The sequence below is a fragment of the Hippopotamus amphibius genome, chromosome 17, assembly GCF_030028045.1.
Source record: "Hippopotamus amphibius kiboko isolate mHipAmp2 chromosome 17, mHipAmp2.hap2, whole genome shotgun sequence".
Taxonomy (NCBI): domain Eukaryota; kingdom Metazoa; phylum Chordata; class Mammalia; order Artiodactyla; family Hippopotamidae; genus Hippopotamus; species Hippopotamus amphibius.
The window spans coordinates 7,428,383-7,447,969 of NC_080202.1; the positions used below are offsets into that span (position 1 = coordinate 7,428,383).

A 19,587-nucleotide genomic window follows, 5' to 3' on the forward strand; every position below is an offset into this window, starting at 1 on the left:
GTGGGCTCAAATCCCTGGTCGGGCAACTAAGCCTGAGGCCACATGCTGCAACGACAGACCCCATGTGCTCTGGAGCCTGCGAGCCCTAACTACTGAGCCTGGGCACCACAACTAGAGAGAAGCCCACCCACCACAACTAAGACCCAACGCAATCAAAATTAAAATTAAATATCTTTTTTAAAAAATTGTTGCCATTATCACTTGCCATGGACAGACCTGTGTCCCACCAACATTCCCATGTTGAAGCCCCAACCCCCAAAGTGATGGTGTTTGGAGGTGGGGACTTTGGGGGGGGGGGTAATTAGGGTTCGATGAGGTCATGGGGGTGGGGTCCATGAGCATGGAATTAGGGCCCTTACAAGAAGAGACACCAGAGAGCCATGCCCCTGCCAAGTGAGGACACAGTGAGAAGTCGGGAGTCTGCAAGCCAGGGAGAGGGTCCTCACCAAAACCCAACTGTACTGGTACCCTGGTCTTGGACTTCCAGCCTCCAGAACTTCGAGAAGATAAATTTCTGTTGTTTAAGCCACCTACTCTATGGTCTTTTGTTACAGCAGCCTGAGTGGACTAATACAGTACTACTGTTATTATTAAGTCTGGAGTAGTTTTAAATCTGGCAGGGTATTTCAGAAATCAAAGGGACCACCTCTGGGGTTGGGGGCGGGGCACTTTACTCACTTCAGTGGTAAATGAGGTTCTGCAGGGGCCAAGCCCCACTGCCATCCAGAGAAGGGACCAGCTGTGTGTTCCCTCCCACCAGTGTCCAGCCCACAACCTGGGCAGGAGTCCCAAGGGAGGTTCCAGGCAAAGTGTGGGGCAGGGGCCACCCTGCAGGGTGAGGGTGGGGGTGGGGCCTCTGCATCCAGCCTGCCTCAGCCTAGCTCTGCAGCCTGCATGCCCCCAAGCCCCCAGCCTCTGCAGTCAAGGACCCTGTGACATCCTCGTGACACGGGGGCGGGCCTAGGGGATTCCAATCCTCTCTCTCACGGACACCTGTCACTTGTCCCACTCCCACCAGCCATCCCCCTTGAGTCCCCGGTGGGAAGAGCTCCCAGAAGGGCTAAATATTCCGCCCCCACGTGCTCCTCTGGCCTCCCAGCTCATCCCATTATCCTCCTCCAAGGCTGGTGGCAGCTCCACCTGCAAAGGCCCAGACACAGGGGAACAATGCGGGTCCCAAAACCCCCCTTGCAAATGGCTTCCTTTGTGTTCCCTGGGGTGACGGAGGCGCCCTGGCAGCGGGGTGGGGGTGGCGGCCCTCCCCTGGCCCTGCTCACCCCAGCCTGACCTCTGCCCCAGCCCTTTGTGAAGGCCCCAAAAAGGGGAGAGAGGAAGGAGGAGGGGGGAGGAGACCGGGGAAAGTGAGCGAATAAGGAAGGTGGCGGAGAAGAGAGACTGAGACAAAGGCAGAGAAAAGACCTAGAGATAGAGAGAGAGTCTAGAAAATCAGAGTGAGAGACTGACAGACAGAGGGAGCTTGATGCAGGCTGCCCAGAGCAGGGTCTCCTGGCCAAGGGGATGGAAAGAGTAAGTTGGACCATGTGAGATTGCCATTTCTATGGGTCACAAATGGTCAAATACAATAAAATGGCAATTCCATTTGGTCCAACCTAATGCACGAGGATCAGTCTGGCCTGCAGCCAGCAGGCAGAGTGGGCAGGTCCTGCTCGAGAGAAGAGCCCCCGTGTCTCCTGGCTTCGCCTCTGGTTCCTTTCCCGGAGGGTTCTGGGGAACTGGGCTGATGTCAGGGAATCCGGGCTTAACCCAGCGGTTCTCAACCAGAGGCTGTTTTGCCCCCAGAGGACATTTGATGATCACAGCCGTCCGGAGGCCAAGGATGCTGTGCCACCCAGAAACACAGGGGACGGCCCCACAACTGAGACTCCCCCAGCCCCGCCGGCACCTGAGGGCACCGCTGAACAGAGCTTAGCTCTGGCACCCTCCGCGCCACCACGGAGGGAAGTGACAAGGATCTATGATGGCGACTGGCTCCCTTGTGCCCTCTGCTGTGGAAGTGCCCCGTCCTCGGGGACACTCCCCTGCAGGAAGCCCAGAGCTGTCACCACCCCAACCCTGCCCCCAAAGCCCAAAGTTCAGACCGGACGTTGGCTGCGCCTCTTCCTTTAGACCATGAAGTTAACAATGACGACAGGTAACATGTGGGTAGCACTTGTCATCCGACACGTCACGCCACACGCGTTCCACTCTCGAAAGCAGCCCAAGCCTCCCCACGACCAGGACCCTGATGCGCTTCTAAATATAATGCTTTGTGTAGCGCATGACTGCAGCATGTTTTAATAATTAAACTATTTGGTAAACCAGCTGTAAAAGACATTTGGGGGACAACCAAGAAAGCTGGAAGGTGGACTGGGCATCAGATGATAGTAAAGAATTTTTGTTAGTTTTGTTAGGTGCAATAATGCTGTTGAGAAGATTAAGAAATGTTCTTCTTTTTCAGGAAAGGGATTTTGAAATGTTTAGGGATGAAATGTCATAACATCTAAGCTTTTCTCGGAAAATATTTCAGAAAAAAAAAAATTGTTGAAGTGGAACTTCCCTGGTGGCACAGTGCCTAAGAATCCGCCTGCCAATGCAGGGGACACAGGTTCAAGCCCTGCTCCAAGAAGATCCCACATGCCATGGAACAATGAAGCCCGTGCACCACAACTAATGAGCCTGCGCTCTAGAGCCCATGAGCCACAACTATTGAGCCTGTGTGCCGCAACTACTGAGGCCCACATGCCTAGAGCCCGTGCTCCACCACAGGAGAAGCCACCATAATGAGAAGCCTGCATACCACCACAAAGAGTAGCCCCTGCTCGCCACAACTAGAGAAAGCCCGCACGCAGCAACAAAGACCCAAATCAGTCCCAAAATAATAAAGTTCTTTACAAAAAAAAAATTGTTGAAGCAAAGAGAGCACAATGTTAAATGCTAGATCGAGGTGACAGGAATGTGGGGGTCTAGCCACTCCATTCTCGCCACTAATCCAAGACTTTTTCATCATAAAAATTTAAACAATCAGTGAAATCACAAAATATAATAATATATAGTAAAGCTCAGAATTTTGGATAAACGTCATATTAGGTTGGGCTAAAATTCACCATGGAAAAAGGACTAGGCCAACACTTGGCCATGTGAGCATAGCATTTCCTATGATGTAGGAAATGCTTCAGAAAACTTTACTTTCTAAGCCCTCAGCCACATCTATTTCAACAAGATGCGTAACTAAGAAACAAGCGGGTCCGCCTATGAACGCAGCAACATGCTGCCTTAATACTTTTGGAGAGAGCACATGGATGTCATCCTGTAAAAATACACCAGGGTTTCTCAACCTCGACACTACTATTAGCATTTGGGACTAGATAACCCACTGCCATGGGGGTTCCCCTGCGCAATGCAGGATGTCTAGCAGTAACCCTAGCCTCAACCCACTAGATGCCAGCAGCACCCTCCCGCTACTTGTGACAACCAAAAACATCTCTAGTAATGTCCAAATGTCCCCTGGGGGCAAAAAAGCCCCAGGCTGAGAACTACAGTAATATATGAGCACATGAAACAATTTCTTTGAAATGCTCTGTAAGCCAGTATTTTCACCAAAGTTGACCCTCCATGTGTAATTAGATGTGTCATCTGCTTTGGCAACATATTGTATCTTTTCATTTCATACTGAAAAATTCTTCTACAACATAATTACATGAATATTCCATAACTGAGTCACTAAAACACTACTGAAAGACATTTGGTCCTTTCCCTCTTTTGTTATTATAAACAATGCTGCTACCAGCTACCTCATTGCTAAGCCCTACCACACATCACTACTTCCTTAGGCTACCTTCCTAGAAGTGAAAGGATGGGGTCAAAGATGCATTTTGATACATGATGCTAAATCGCCCATCATAAAAGTGGTACCAAGTTACCCTCCCATCACCAGAGCAGGCGAGTGCCTGTTTCCTAACCCCTTTCAACACTGGGAATTACTTTTTGTTTTCTAAATAATGTCAATTTAAGAAGGTTTTAAAAATGGTATTCTTGTTAATATGATTCCTTTATTACTAGTAGCTGTAATACTTCAGATGCTTATTGCCATTTGTACAAATTCTCTGAATTTCTAGTTCATTTCCTCAGCTCAGTTTTCTATTAGGGTCTCTTTTTTCAGTGAATTGTAAAAGCTCTCTATTGAGGATATTAACCTTCGGTCATCCATATTAAAAAGTTATCTTCCTCAGCTTTTAGTTTGCTTTATGTTGCTTTTAGGGACTTCTGAGGTACAGATGTTTTCTATTTTGTTTACATTTATTTATTTTTGGCTGCACTGGGTCTTCGTTGCTGCGCATGGGCTTTCTCTAATTGTGGCGGGAGGGAGAGCTGCTCTTCATTGCGGTGCACAGGCTCTAGATACACAGGCTTCAGTAGCTGCAGCATGCCAGCTCAGTAGCTGTGGCTCACAGGCTCTAGAGCACAGGCTCAATAGTTGTGGTGCACGAGCTTAGTTGCTCCGAGGCATGTGGGATCTTCCCAGACCAGGGATCGAACGCATGTCCCCTGCATTGGCAGGCAGATTCTTAATCCACTGTGCCACCAGGGAAGTCCCTTTCTGTTTTTACCTACTTAAAATCTTTCCCTTTATGATTTCTGACTTTTGCATCTTATCTAGGAGAAGTCTTCTTTACCCCAAGATTACACTGATACTGATATGATTTATTCTAGAACATTTAAAAATTCTGGGTTTTTTTTTTCTTTTTTCTTTTGGCTGAGCCACACCACATGTGGGATCTTAGTTCCTCAACCAGGGATCAAACCCATGCCCCCTGTATCGGAAGCGCAGAGTCCTAACCACTGAACCGCCAGGGAAGTCCCAAGAATTCATTTTAAAAATATATTTCATACATTGCGATTTATACAGCATGAAGTAGAAATTTAATTTTATTATTATTTTAAAATAAATAGCCAGCTTTCCCAGCACCATTTACTGATGGATTCATCCTTTTCCTCACTGATTTATAATCACAGTTCTATCATACACAACTTCTTATGCTTACATTCGAGTCTATTTTTGGACTTCTACGCAGCTTTTGTGATTTCTCTATTCCTATGCCAGGCTCAAACTAATGTAAATATCCTGTTTACGCCATTTTAAAAATCTGTTAAGGCAAGTCACCCTTCATCATCCTTTTTAAAAACATTGTTGGCTATTCTCACTCATTTATTTTCCTAGCTGAACTGAAGAATCACGTCCTATCGAATAGGGATTTTGACTGGAATTATGCTAAACTTAACAGATTTCAGGGAGAACTCACATTTTACAATTTTGAGTCTTGCCTACCCAGAACATGGTTAAGACCTTCCTTTTTTTTTTTTCTTTAGTGTCTCTTGGGAAAGTTTTACCCTTTTTAATTTTATTTATTATTTATTTATTTATTTGGCTGTGCCACACAGGTTGTGGGATCTTAGTTCCCTGACCAGTGACTGAACCTGGGCTGTCGGCAGTGAGAGCACAGAGTCCTAACCACTGGACCACCAGAGAAATCTGCTTTACCTTTAACCAAAAAAACCAAAACACTCCGAACTTTTATTGCTACATTTACTTCTGTGTATTTGATATTTCTGTTGCTATTCTAATTGCGTGTTTCTTTCCATTACCATAAAAAAAATGTACATTCATTGAACACTCAAGCCAGATATCCCATTACATGCTTTTCACTCGTTATGACACGGTTTTGTAACTAGTTACTGCTGATATATAAGAAAAGTTACTGATCTTGGTATGTTAATTTGGTAATGGCCTCCCTGCAGAATTCTCTTACCAGTTTTAACAATTTTCAGCTGATGCTCTACAGGGACGTGTTCTGATAAAAGGCTGGGAGGAAGGCACAGAGGCCCTTCCCCGCCCCCCGCCCCCCCCCCCCCCCGCCCTGCTTTCAGGTATAAGCTGATCCGTGTGCCTGTCTCCCTCAGCTAACCAAAGGGACAGGCCACTGCTAACTGGTCCTGCCAAGCCCAGACCCTGTGGCCTCAGCCACGCCAGCCACCCACACCAAGCAATCGCATTCCCGAGGGCCACTTTAGGCGGCACCTGTGGAAGACAGTGGCTTTTAACCGGCTGTGCCTCCGTCTCCACCTTGGTTTCAGGTCCCCTGCGGACACACAAGTTTGTCTTCTCTCTCGGTAGGATGTTCCCACACAGACAGGGGGGTGTGTGTGTACACTTACATATGTGTGTGTGTGTTTACATATTTATATATTTTTAAATTACCCTAAATAGACCAACCAGTATGACTACTGAGAGGAAGAATGATGACAGGGAGGTTAATGTCACTCATGGAATCTGAGGCCTGGAGACCGTGGCTGGAATCCCAGCTCACTGACTTCTCTGGGCCTCAGTCTCTCCTACATAAAATGGAGTAATAGCAGTACCCTCATCTGGGTGGAAGAGATGACAAAACAGCTAAGGTTTAGGGAGAGTGCTGGGCAGAGAGCAAGCATTATAAAATGCCGTCTCCTCCTCCTTCCTTTAGCCAGAATCGATCTATCTCTACTCATGGGTCTGGTCCAAACACTTCTCGAGATAATACTTATCTGATGGCCATTTACTCAAACAGCTGATCCTGGACAGCCCTACATCCTGTTTCACACCATCCTTTGAAAACCAATCAGCTGCCAATTAACAGACCTCCTTCTTACCAGTGATGCTGGTAGGTGATCCTAGCTGCCCCCGTGGACCTGCAGGTCCCTTTCTCCTACACCACAAGTACCAATGGCTCCCTCACCGGGGGCCCAGGGAACCACATCCTTCTCAGACAACTCTAAAAGGATGCAGGCTGCACAGTCAGACCTTCTCAACATAACACTAGGCAACACAGCCACTGCCAAACGTCTGGAAGGCAACAGAGGGCATCTGCCGTTCCCTCGCCTTGGCTGAGCTATTTCTGTTTGGAGACAAAGTGCGGAGTACTAAAAGGCACCCCAGCCTCAAAAGTCTCCCAGTGAGCAAGGGGTCAGAAAGCCAGCATGTCCCCCACTGCTGCCCGAGCCCCCAGCGCCCTGTCCCCGGGGCTCCTGCTCTCCACCCGGTCCACCCCACACCAACCAGATTCCCTGCACCCTTGCACTCTGACCTCAAAGACAGCTTTAAAAAAAACTGTGGTAAAGCACACATCACAAAGTTTACCATTTTAACATGTACAATTCAGTGGCATCAAGTCCATTCACAATGTTACCCATCACCGCTCTCTAGTTCCAGAATTTTCTGTCACCCCAAAAGGAAAGCCTGCACCCATCCATCACTCCCCATCCCTCCCTCCTCCCAGTGTATGGCAGCCACTAACCTATTGTACTTTCTGTCTCTGGATTTGCTTATTCTGGGCATTTCATACAAATGGAATCATCCACTGTGTGGCCTTTTTTGTCTGGCTTCCTTCACTGAAGTTACAGCATGTGTCGGAACTCCATTCCTTCCCATGGCTGTGTAATACTCCACTGTCTGGATATACCACATGGAGTTTATCCATTCTGCCACCATCCATTCTGTCCCAAAGGTGGACATTTGGGCTGTTCCTCCTTTTGGCTACTGTGAAGTCAAGCCTTTTAACTGATTTCCAGTCTTCAACAGGGTCTTACAGTCTGGGAGGAGGCCACCTCACCTCTGCCTGGGGCAGCCCCACCTGCTCCGGATCAAGGTCTTTTCAAGAGCCCTCCCTCTGGCTGAGGGAGCCACACCTGTCCTCACGCAAACCCACACTCCTGTTGAGGAGCTGAGAGACGTCAGCTCAGCTCAACCCCTCCACACACCACAGTGTTTGTATTTTCCATGCCGTTCCATTGCTTTTTCACTGAGCACTTAGGATGAGCCCGCCACTGCACCGAAGGCTTTACCCAGACCATCTCATTTAATCCCCACGACAACCATGCCTGGCAGGGTTACCATTACCCCGGTTCACAGGGGAGGAAACAAGATCGGGCAGAGCTCCCAATTCAGTGCCCTGCCCTCCCCTCCCCCAACAATGCTGAGTTCAAGTCTTATTAGCTCGTTTCCTGTACTCACCCGACCACCCCCTACTCTGGAAAACCAGAATCGAAAAGGAGAATAATCCAAGCTTACTCAGCAGCAGGTCTATAAAAACCCAACTGTCTTCCATGAAAAACAGGAGGTGCTGCAAGGCCACCAGAGGTGACATCTCTAAGCCCGCCCCCACCCCCCCTACACACACCCACACCTGGGAGCACCTGAGGTGGGGCAGCTCGTGTAGGTTCAGCCGCCGGGCTCCCCTTGAAGGGCTGCTGGGGGGCCTCGGAAGCCGCCCCTCCCCCACCCTGGGATGGGCCGCTAGAGCAGTGGGCAGAGGGCACCACCTGGGGCCCCCAAGGGGGTGAGTGCAATTGGGCTGGAGGGAGGACCCAAGACCCAGCTGGGAGGTGGGAGGAGCCCAGGAATTGGCTTTTCTTTCTCGTACCTCCGTCCTGGGTCCAGCTTCCCCTCGGACGACAGCCACGCCCCTTCACACCCAGGAGGCCAGCCAAAGCCAACAGCTTCTGGCCCTGCTGAGAGGCGGCCCCTTCTCCCTCTGGCTTGCTTGGTTCCGGCGTCTACGTTCCACTTCCTGCGGAGGCCCACGGGGGCTCACGTGGACTCCCACGTGGGAGCCGTTTACACCAGGGAAAGCAGCCAGGGCTACAAATCAGGCCCCGCCCCAGCCAGGTGTCAACGATGAACCTGCGTGCCTCCGCCCTCGGGGCCTTGCCAGGTCCGTGGGAGGAGCCGATCGTCAGAGGCGGGAGAGGAACGAGCAGGCACTTACAAGGAAGAAGAAAGCTTAGCAGGAGACGTTCATTCCTCCCCGGAGAAGCAGGGTGCCGAGAGCCTGAGACCATGGGCCCCACCCCTTTAGCCTTCAGGGAGGCAGAAAAGAGAAGTCTTTGCTCTGTCCAAGGCCTCACAGCCAGGGGAGAATCAACCCCAGATCTCCTGGCTCCAAGACAGCCCTCTTTCCGCTAAACCAAGAGGCCCCCACAAACCAAACACTCGCAGATGGAAAGCTACCTTGGCCTTGATGCAGGGCAAGGGAACGCCGTGGGGGAGGGCGCCACAACCTCAGGCAGGTGGGTTCCGAGTCGGTGGTCCCTATCTCCCTCCCAGCCCCGGCCTCCCACGGGTACGGTGTTCCCTGCCTCTCTGCCCCAAGACGGGGTACCAGCCGGCTCAGCGCGCAGGTGGACAGCATTCCCAGAGTGAGCTGGCCCTTCAAGGGGACGGGTTCAGGGTGAGGTTATGTCCATCAGCTTTCAGAACAATTTCTCGGTTTATTAATTCTCCTCCGTTTCGCAGGCAAAAGTAAACAAGCTTTTCTCAGGCAGCCCAGCACGGAGGCCTTCCCTATTCAAACACTGCAAGCATCGACAGGCTTGGAAGTACTGAGCTCCCAGGCCCCGCTTCCCAGGGGGCCCCCTGGCCCCCTGCCCACAGCGTCCCTCCTGCTGAGACGAGACGAGCAGGGCCTCTTTGCGGTGGCAAACCCCAGAGTCCCAGCGCCCGCGGTCCGGACCTGGCCTGGGTTCTCTGGAGACAGCATCACAGATTCTGCACGTCCGGAGACCCAGAGAAGGTCACAAGGACGCAGCATCCCAGCAAGCATCACACCTGCTCACTCAGCCCCTCTGTGGAGAAAACTCTTTGTTAAGGGTGTTCATTTACTGTTTGCTTCCATTTAAAGTGTGTTTTTAAAGGTCCAGAAGGAAGAAGGGAAATAAACAGCAACAAAATCAAAAGGAGTCAGAAAACTAACCAAGAATTGGTGACGACTTTTCAAAGGAAGATGCTACAAGTGTTTATCAGTTGCTCAGGAATCTTTTGTCTGGTTGAGCAGAGATGGTTGCATGCTTCACACTAGCTTCTCACGGCCCGTACAGAAACCTCATGAGTTGTTTTTTTCCTCTTTTTTTTTTTTTCATTTGCCCATTGCTAATTTGGAAGGAAAAAACCAAAAACCACTGCAAGGAACCTAAAGTCAAGGTTGCAAGGACCTGAAAAATGAGAGGCGCGAAAGAGAGATGGTGAGGATCTGCCTTGGCCTTGGATGAGCTGTGTTCTCAGCCTCAGTGAGTTCTGATGGGACTCGTGTCACAGCAAGGAAGCGAGAATTGCGACTCCCTTAACTGGAAGTGTCTTCTCGCTTCAAAACTGCTCTACCCAAGAGCTGAACTAACCGGGCTCTTCCTTTTATCGTGTTTTTACCGAAGAGCTTCCTCATCCTGCCCCCCAGGCACCCATGATGCTGCGTCCTCCGCCCCCGCCCCATCACTATTTCTCCTGTTAAGTGTCCCCCGAGGCTCAACCAAAGGCGATGGAAGACTGTCCGATGACCCAAGACCAAAATATCTTTGGCTCGCCCCGGTGTGGCCTCCAGCACTCCCTGAAATTTTCTGTCCTCTCCTCTTTGAGGGCTGTTTGGTGACGTTGCGTATCCAAGTTCTGAATCCGTTTTCCTTCAAGTTCCCAGGGCACAGCCAATATTCAAAAAAATCCAGTCTATTCTAACGTATTCAGGTGGGGACTTCCCTGGCGGTCCAGTGGTTTAGACTCTGCACTTCCACTGCAGGGGGTGCAGGTTCGATCCCTGGTTGGGGAACTAAGATCCCACAGGCTGTGTGTACCATGTGGCCAAAGATAAAAAATTTTTAATTTAAAAAATTTTTTAAAAATAAAGTATTCAGGTGACCACAGGGGTGCACAAGCCTCCTCCACAGATGGATCTGGAGAGGAGCAAAGGGGTCCCCAGAGCTGATGCCGATGTCCCTGTGGGGCCCCACTGTCACCATTCCTGCCCCCCATTCCCACTCCTACTCCAAGTACCAGTACACAAAAGCCCCGTGTCACCCCACACCCAGGGCGCTGGGTACAGCCTGGCCTGCTCTCCACCTGGTGGCCCCTCCAGCCAGGCTCCGAGCCCTCTCTGTGCTGAAAGCCAGGGCCGGGTGACCCTTCCCATACCAAGGACTGGTGACGTCCACGGACCCTTTCTCACAGTAATATTTTTAAATGCAGAAATAAAACCCATAGGACTATAAAGAAAAGTAATCCACACTGAAATACACTTAGCCAGATATTTTCAAAAGCCCAGATTTATGGTACCATTACATAATGTATGCGTTACTTTATTAATGATTATAAATCAGGATCTAGCAGTGGGTCTGGTAACTTCCATCATTTTGAAGCAATTGGCGAGCGTCAGTAATATTTCATGGTATCTGCACCAACTCTAACATGATGGGAAGACGGCGGGGATTTCTGCTGGGGGCCAAATCGCTGATGTTGCTGGCCCAGCTGTGGTTTGTGGCCTTTGTGGCCCACCTTTGCAATGGAGGAAACCCTTTTTTTTTTTTTTTTTTTTTTTTTTTTGGCTGCATCACACAGCATGCAGGATCTTAGTTCCCCAACCAGGGACTGAACCTGCGCCCCCTGCAGTGGAAGCCCAAACTCCTAACCGCTGGACCACCTGGGAAGTCCTTTTTTTCTTTTTCCCCAAGAAACTCTTGATTTCAGTTAGAGGGAAGGGACAGTGAGGGGCTGAGCCTCCTCTGGTCCCGATTCATGCCCCACCAATTCTGTTTGTGGACCCCAATGCTCTAGAATGCCTTTTTATCCCCACCACCCATCTCCTACCTTCTCTGCAGCCCCGAAAGGAGTTACAGGCCCCCCACCCCGCTCAGGTGGCCCTGGGCTGGAAGGCAGCTTCTTACCCTCATTGGCCGAGCAGGAGGAACATGGCTTTTAGGGGCCCAGGCTTGGGAGACAGGCTAGCTTTAGGCACCAGTAAACCCCTTCCCTTTTGTTCTTGGAAGGGGCATCACAGAAAAATGCCATGTGGCTCCATCCTCCTCAACCCAGGCCAGGGGTACCGCTCATACCAGTCGGCATCCTGATGGTGCTTCAGAGGAGTCTGGCCCCTTCCAATCCCTCTCCCCAGCCCCCACCCCCACCCCACGGCAAAAGCAGGAAAGCAGCAAAGGGGAAATCCTACCTTCGGGCTCCTCCACGCTGCTGGCTGCGGTGGTTGGCGGTGCCACGGGGATCTCTTTGTGGGGTTCAGGATGGGAGGAAGGGGAAATGAGGTAAGAACACGTTAGAGAAGAATGAGTACAGCAGAGACCCCTCCCAACCGTCCTGCACCCTCCCTCCCAGCCCCGCTCCTCACCCCAGGATAGGACAGTCAGGGAGGACGGGAGAGCCGGCATGGGAGCCCGGCACCCTGCCTGTTCTCCTCTGGAAGCTGTCCCTGCACCTGGCAGGGACGGGACAGAGGGCAAGGCAGGACCCTGCCCCCTCTGCTGTCTGTGTGTCTTTGACTCGCCTCGGCCCCTGGGGCTGACCGAGGGGTCCCCAGGCCCCCTGCTCATCACGATGGGGCTGCATGGCCCCGTCTGATCTTGACTCACTGGTGGGGAAGGGTTCCATGGCAAGGGTGGCCTGTGAGGGGGCTGAGAGGGGTCTTCCACGCGCAGACAGGGGCGCGCACCCCTGGCCCAGGTTCCCACATCTCACGAACTAAGGTGTTTTCTCGACGGGCAGAACTGACAGGCAATAAGGAAGACAGAAGGACCTGACAGAAGCCCCGTTCCTCTCCTACCGAGAATGGCAACTAGTTTCCACAAGCCCCGGCCCTGTGCTCAGAAAAGGTGAGGAGCTTCAGCCCGTCTCTGGGAAAGACCCAGACTTCACCGCTCCGGCTTCTTCTTTCCAGATGAGGTCAAACCACGCACCAAAAGTCCCTGAGGGGCAGGGACTCACCTGCCCTGCTGCGTGACCATGTGAACAGGAGGTCACAGAGGCTTCCACGAACCCCACTTACTCTGGCCACCATCAGACTACTAGGCGTAAGACCTCCCTCAGACCCCCAGGCTTTAGCTCAGTGGCGACCTGAGGCTTGGGGGGTCAAGATGGAATGTCCGGGCACGGGGGCAAACCCGAGGGTCACCCGCAGAAGCCAGCCTCTGCACCTTCCAAAGGAACAGGCAGAGGACCCAGCCCTCAATATGGAGTCAGACCTTGCTCTCGGGTGACTTTATCAGCGACAACAAGCTATAGGTGTCCTGCCACAGCAGCTCACTAAGAAGCTGGGGCTCGTACCAGGCCTTCTCTGAGCCTTCATGAGCTACCTGGTCCCAGCAGGAACACCCCAGAGGGAAATCCAGATGCCCCAGCCTAGTCCTGCAAGTCCAGGAACAGGGCTGGGGCCAGGGGCCATGGAAGCACCCTGGCTGCCCAAGCCCAGCTCCTTAGGCCTGGCTCTGGGACGTGAGAAGAGGGCCCCGGAGGTTCCAGAGCTGTGACGAAACAGACACAAGTGTCCAAGGCACTGCCTGGGCACCTGCAGCCCGGTGTCAGCAGGAAGAGCTCACAGAAACCCCAGGATGGAGACCCCAGTCTTCAGGTCGTTGGTGGGAATGCTCGCCCCAGCATCAGTCCGCCCTTTGCGAGAGAAGGGAAAAAGGTACAGAGCATGTCGGAAAGCGAGAGTTTCCCTCTCCCAAGGTTTCTGTCCCTAATTCTGAACCATCAGCTCCATTTCAAGGCCTTTCCCCCTGGGGATTTGAAATGTTGGTTCCAGCCATTTCTGGGAAACCCAACAGCTCCTGATTCCCTCTAAAAGGGAGACCTTGTTTGCTTCCCCCACGTTTTTACAAACCCAGATGGTGGTGCTGATTTCCTCCCAGCTTTCTAAAAAGGTTCAGCTTTTTGGATGGACGGGAAAGGGGGCTTGCAAGCTGTGAGACCCTGACAATCAGACGTCGTGAAAAACCATCTCCACGCGCTCTGCCCTGGGTGGATACGAGCTCAGTTTCCCGCGGCTTGGATTTGGGTTACCTGCTGTTACTGGTCCCCTGCCAACACGGAGACATCTGATACAGACAGCGGTCGGAAGAGCTGATGCACCCTCACCCGACACAGCCTGAGGGGTCCTGGACGTGAGGGGTGGGGGGGTCTACGGCTCCCGCCCCATGTGGGAAGGTTCCCTGTGAGATCTAGGGGGCTGCTCCAAAAACCCAAGCAGCTGCCAGGCTGAGGGGCCCCCAGCCTCCTGCTTCTGCCTCAGGTTATTTGTTCCAAGTCCCTTGTGCCTGATCTGAGAAGCCAGTCCCCACCCCAGACGCTGACCACCCTAAAGCAGGGGTCGGCTGACTTCTCCTGCCAAGGGCCACCTGTACACATTTCAGGCCCTGCAGGTCACAGGGTCTCTGCTGTAACGACTCAATTCTGCCGTGAGAGCCCCAAGGCAGCCACAGGCAGCACGTGAACAAGTGGGCACGGCTGGATCCTGTAAAACTTTATTTATGGACACGAAACTTTTCCTTTCATGTCTTTTTCACATGTCATAAATTAGTAGTCTTTTAATTTTTGTTTCAATCATTTAAAAAAGGTAAAAAAAACCCCACAGAAACCCAAAACAAAAAAACACCATCAAGCCACACAAAAACAGGCAGTGGGCCAAATCCCAGCTCAGAGTGAGCTAATCCCTGCTCCAGGAAAGCAGCCTTGTCCCCAGGTCTGCCTAGTAGGCTGGGATTCCCTCCTTCTCCGCCCTCCTTTCTGGGTTCAAGTCAGCCCTGCGCAAGGAAGCAACAAGGCTGAGGCCAGGGGCCAGCACCCACCCAGGCCTGACTTCCACCCGGGGCTAATCCTCAGCTCGTGACACCTGCGCGATCCTACCCGTCGTAAGATGTTAAAACTCTTCCCAGCCAAGGCCCCTGAGTGGCCCCTGCCATCTTGCTCACCCCGCTCCCCAAGTTCCAGCAATTAAGGGGCCGACCTCTGGCCTGCCGGGGCCTCCAGGACCCTTGGCACTGCTACCCTCCTCCCTAAGGGCCGTGGGAGCCCTGCCCGGCTTCTTTCAAAGGCCTTGTGGCGTCCATCCTTTCTGCTCTGAACCGGCCGGGGCAGGGGACACTGGAATTCCCACAGCAGCAGTGGCAGCCCCTGGGTCAGGCCCCGCCCCACCCCAGCCCGGGCCCAGGGTCAAGGTGGAATATGGGAACAGGACCTGGGCTGAGCGGAGGGCCTTGCTTCCCTTCCCCGCCCCGGAAGCAGGAGACTCTGTCTTTTTAGAAAAGAGAGCCACAGATGGGCTGGCTCTGCTGAGACCCCTGCAGACTTGGGGGTCTCACACGGGGGGGCCCCCTGAGCGCAGAGGTCCACCTCAGTGAGCACAACCCCCAGCCCCGGATGCGGGTGAGCAGCGTCCGGAGAGGGCCCCCCACCCCGACCCCGTGCCCAAGGCCAGCCTGGAGAAGGAGGCGCCCCGGCGTACGTATGCAGGGGGCGATGGGGGAGCGGCTCTGCTGGTAGCCCTTGGCGCAGCGGTTGCAGGTGGTGCCCGTCACGCCATCCTTGCAGGGACACTGGCCCGTGGTCTGGTTGCAGGTTTTCCCGGCGGCGCCCACAGGGTGGCAATCGCAGGCTGCGGAGAACACACAACAGGGGGGTCAGAGGGCGGGAGTGGCCAGAGCACGCCCTCCCCACCCAACGGCACCCCGGACCCCACACACATTCCAGAGGCTCTGATGACGGACCACCTGCCTACCTGGAAACAGGGAATGAAAATCAGAATGGACCGACGTGAAAGGACTGCCGGGCGGAGGGGGGGAGGACACCTGGGAAGACCCTTCCGAAGCCCCAGGAGGAAGGTCTACACAGCCCATGGGGGACTGCGAGTACAGGAGACAGAATTGGGGGTACACCTGCCCTTGAGAGGCTGGTTTGCACCCTCTCATGCCTCTTGCCCCCAGCCAACTTGGCCCCCAGGCTTCCTTGCTGACCCTCGGGGTGGGAGGGACTGGGTTTGAGGCCTGATGGAGGGAGACCTGGGGTTTTCCAGTTTAGAGGGAGTCAGCAAGGAGGTGTGACCCACCCCCCCCAGGACCTTGCAGAAAAGCAATGGCCAAGCTGGGAGAAACCACGAGGCCCTGATTCTCAGGCTGGCACCTGCTGCACACCGTATTCCTCCTCCCAGTTTGGAATGGGCTAAAAAGCGGGGGTTGCCCGCCAGTTCACACTGTACCCAGGGCTCTCTCCCTGTGTTCCAAGGACCCAATCCCAGTGATGAAATGGCCAGAGGAGTTTAGGGGAACATCCCCCCATTATGGACTGAATGACTGTGTCTCCACGTTCAAATTCCTATGGTGAAGCCCCAACTCTCAATTGATGGCATTAGGAGGTGGGGCCCTTGGGAGGTAATCAGGTTTAGATGAGGTCATGAGGGTGGGGCCCTCATGATGGGATTAGCGCCCTTATGAGAAGAGAAAGAGAGATCGCTCTCTACAAGCACACAGCAAGCAGGAAGCAACCTTCACCAGATACTAAATCTGCAGGCACTTTGATCTTAGACCTCTCTGCCTCCAAAACTGTGAGAAATGTCTGTTGTCTAAGTCATCCAGTCTGTGGTGTTTTGCTATAGTAGCCCAAGCGGACTAAGATACCCACCAACTCCATGATGCTTGGGCAAGAATTGCGGGACCTGCAGACACAGGTCACCTGCCTCCCTGGAGTTAGGCAGTGGACTCAGCGCAGGTGGGGAAGGGGAGGCAGGATGAAGGCCATCGTTCTCCCCGCTCCCTGGGGCCCCCCTTGCCTTCTCCCCTCCCCCTCCCCAGGGAAGTCTGGAGAGGGTGGGGAGTTGTCTGCAGGAGGGCAACCTGAAGCAACTTCCCTTGGTGCCAGAGCTGCTCTGTTTCTACTCCAAATGGGAAAAAAATATCCAAGAGGCTAAGCAAGAGCAGAGCTCAGAGCTCCCCAAAAAGCTAAACTAGCACCTCCCCAGCCACACAGCTCAGCGTGAGGGCAGGAGGCTGTGGGTGAAGATGTGAAGATGTGGCCGTTCCCAGCCGGCCTTGGGCCCAGGAGTGGCGAGAGGAGGAGGAGAATTAGGAAGAGGAAGGAGGAGGGGGAGGGGGCAGAAAGGAGAGGAATGTGAGGAATTGTTTGTCGAAGTTGTGTCTGGACACGTGAGGGCTTCTGGAAACTCCGGGAGTGGGGGGTCCCGGCCAGGGGCGGGGGGTGATCTGCGTCAGGTGAGAGGAGGGCAGGGGCCACAGGCCTGGGGGAGTTTGTGCAACTGTCCCAACCCTGCCCCTGTAGAGAGCAGTGAATCCTCCTGTTAGAAACTTGTCTAAAATCTACCTAAATTCAAGCTCATTCCCTATTGGTTTTTAGTTCTTCTTCTTCCTTTTATTTTTTCCACTCAGCCTTGATGCGCGTTTGGCTGACAATGTGAGGAGGGGATGGTGGGAGACGACCTCTGACCTTAGAGCCAGCCCTGTGATGGGAAGAGCGGCAGAGCACAGGCAGCGTCTCTGAGCTGGCCTGGTGACAGCTGAGGGCCACAGCACAAAACCCCAGCGTCCTGAGCCCCTGCCGCGGGCGCAGGCACCGGGCGGATGTGGGCTCCCGAGACTCCTGCCAGCTGACCTCACTTGGCCGGCCTCGCAAGCCTGCTGGTAATCCTAAAACCCAGGCCAAGACGTCCTCTCCTCCGTGCTGACGGAACACAGCTGTGCGCCAGTAACTTCTGGGCCTTGGACTCGGCTGGGAGGAGGTCACCAAAGGTTGTTTGGTCACTGGAGGGTCAGAGCCAAGTCACCCACAGGCCCAGGTCATCTCTACGGAGGCAGAAGCCGGCCCAGAGCAGACTCTAGGGGGAGCAGTGAGCATCGCCCTCATCTGAGGTCCCTTGAAGCTGGTGACCCCTTAACCGCCTGGCAGGTGGGCTGCCGGCGAGGGGCCAGGCACCAGTTGAGGTCGGCAGAGCTGAGGGCCATCCTCGGCGACAGCAAGGCAGTGTGTCTGCTTCATGGATCAGGGATGTCCTTAGGCCCATCCTTTGGTTAAAGGAGAGGGTGCTTTGTTGTGTGGTTTCCAAATCTTTCTCCCAAGATCCTGCAAAGACTCTGAGCAACTGGCCCTTGTCTCACAGAGGCAGCAGGCTGATTGCACTTCTACGCAAATCACTGCTCCAAGAAGAGACGCCGACAGGGTGGCAGAGGGTCGAGGGCCTCAGGAGGCTACTCAGGTCTCCTCCAGTGTGGTGGGACCACCCCCAGAGGTGGAGCACTGCTGAAGCAAAGCACTGACGTCGGGACACCTGGGAACACCTGAGCACGTCCACACTCCCACGTGTAGTCCTTCTGGTTCTCACACCAGCCTGTGAAATTAGCAAGACCGTATGGTGGAGGCCACAGACTGGGAGACTGAAAGGGCCTGATCTCTGAGTACATCACTGAGGGCCCCTGCGATCTCTGCACTGCCCCTTTGCACTTCCTGTTCCGCGAGCAGAAATACACACTTCCCTGTCAAAACCAAGGTCAGGTGGCATCTCTGTTACGCGTGGCCAAATGCAGTCCCAACACAGAGACTTGCACTGCACTCATCCTCAAGTCCAAGCTAAATGTACCCAAAGTGAAGACTTTTCCCAAAAGCCCACGAATAAGGAAAGCCTAAGTTATACCCTCTGTGCAAAGAAGGGTGAGCTTCAAGGTGTGGGGAGAACTGATGGACGACAACAGCCCACAGCGGATCATCTCCAGCCTTGGACCAAGGAACCCGGCCAGCAACTCCACAGGAAGGGGGTCTGAGCTGCCCAGCGGTTAGATAGGAGGCCCCAGCCCTAGTCCTTAGGGAGAGAAAGCCAAAGGGATCCTGCTGTAGCCCCACAACCCCGAAACACACCCACACAAACACACACAGATTTATACAAATTCTCACGCACGCAGGTGCACAGGGCAGTGGGCAGGGGAGCACAGAGCCTCGCTGATTCTTCTGAGAATAAGGTTTGGGTCAGAACATCTTCTGCCACAGGAAGCCCGTTTGGTGACTCCCGTTTCCCTGGAAGTCAGCCACTCCTTTCAGAGGAGGTCAGGCCCTTCCCCGGCAAGTCACCCGTCCGCACGCAGCAGGCAGCACCTGGTCCTGGGAAACAATCTACCAGAGGGTTTTTCCATGAAGAGGAAGGTGAGACCAGGCGGAAGCCCAGGGCCCTGAGAAGACGGCTGGATTATGTTTCTCACGAGCACGCGGGCTGGAGGGCCTCCTGGCGCAGAGGAGAAGCCAGACTGTCCTTGCTCCGGGTCATCAGCCAGAAAGGGACAGTTCAGGACACATAGATGGTTTCAGATAGGTGTCAAGAGACCCAGGTCTGACCCTGCCCTGCCAGTAATGCTGTGTGACCCTGGGCTAGTGCCTCACTCTCTCTGAGCCTCGGGTGACCCATCTATGAGGGCAGAGGTCTATACTTGCACTAAAGTCGCTTTCAACTCAACAGGCTAAGGCTTGGATTCCACATGGTTGCAGGGATGCAGGGCAATGGCCTGTCCTCTGGGCCCATCACCCCCACTGCCATGGTCTGTTGCAGGCTCCTGGCCCAGGGGACTGGGAAAGTGCTCTTGCGGCCAGGCCCTCCCTCCACACCTACGGGCTGCCCCGTCCAACACCACGACCCGCTGCACTGGGCCAGAATCTCCTCTCTGAGATGTCAGCTACGAGAAGTGCACAGGGTCACCGAGAGCCCCCACAAAGCTGACCTGGAAGGCAGGCAGCCCTGA

At 53.5% G+C, this 19,587-nt stretch overlaps 1 protein-coding gene across 1 annotated transcript in view; it reads right to left on the minus strand.

Moving 5' to 3' along the window:
* The window catches only part of NTN1 (netrin 1), a 179,699-nt gene that overhangs the window by 39,030 nt on the left and 121,082 nt on the right, over nucleotides 1-19,587 (minus strand). The window contains exons 4-5 of the mRNA XM_057716091.1: nucleotides 15,303-15,452; nucleotides 12,018-12,071 (exon numbers count right to left, since the gene is read on the minus strand). Coding sequence (XP_057572074.1) covers nucleotides 12,018-12,071; nucleotides 15,303-15,452 — 204 coding nt within the window. The remainder of the gene's footprint in view (nucleotides 1-12,017; nucleotides 12,072-15,302; nucleotides 15,453-19,587) is intronic.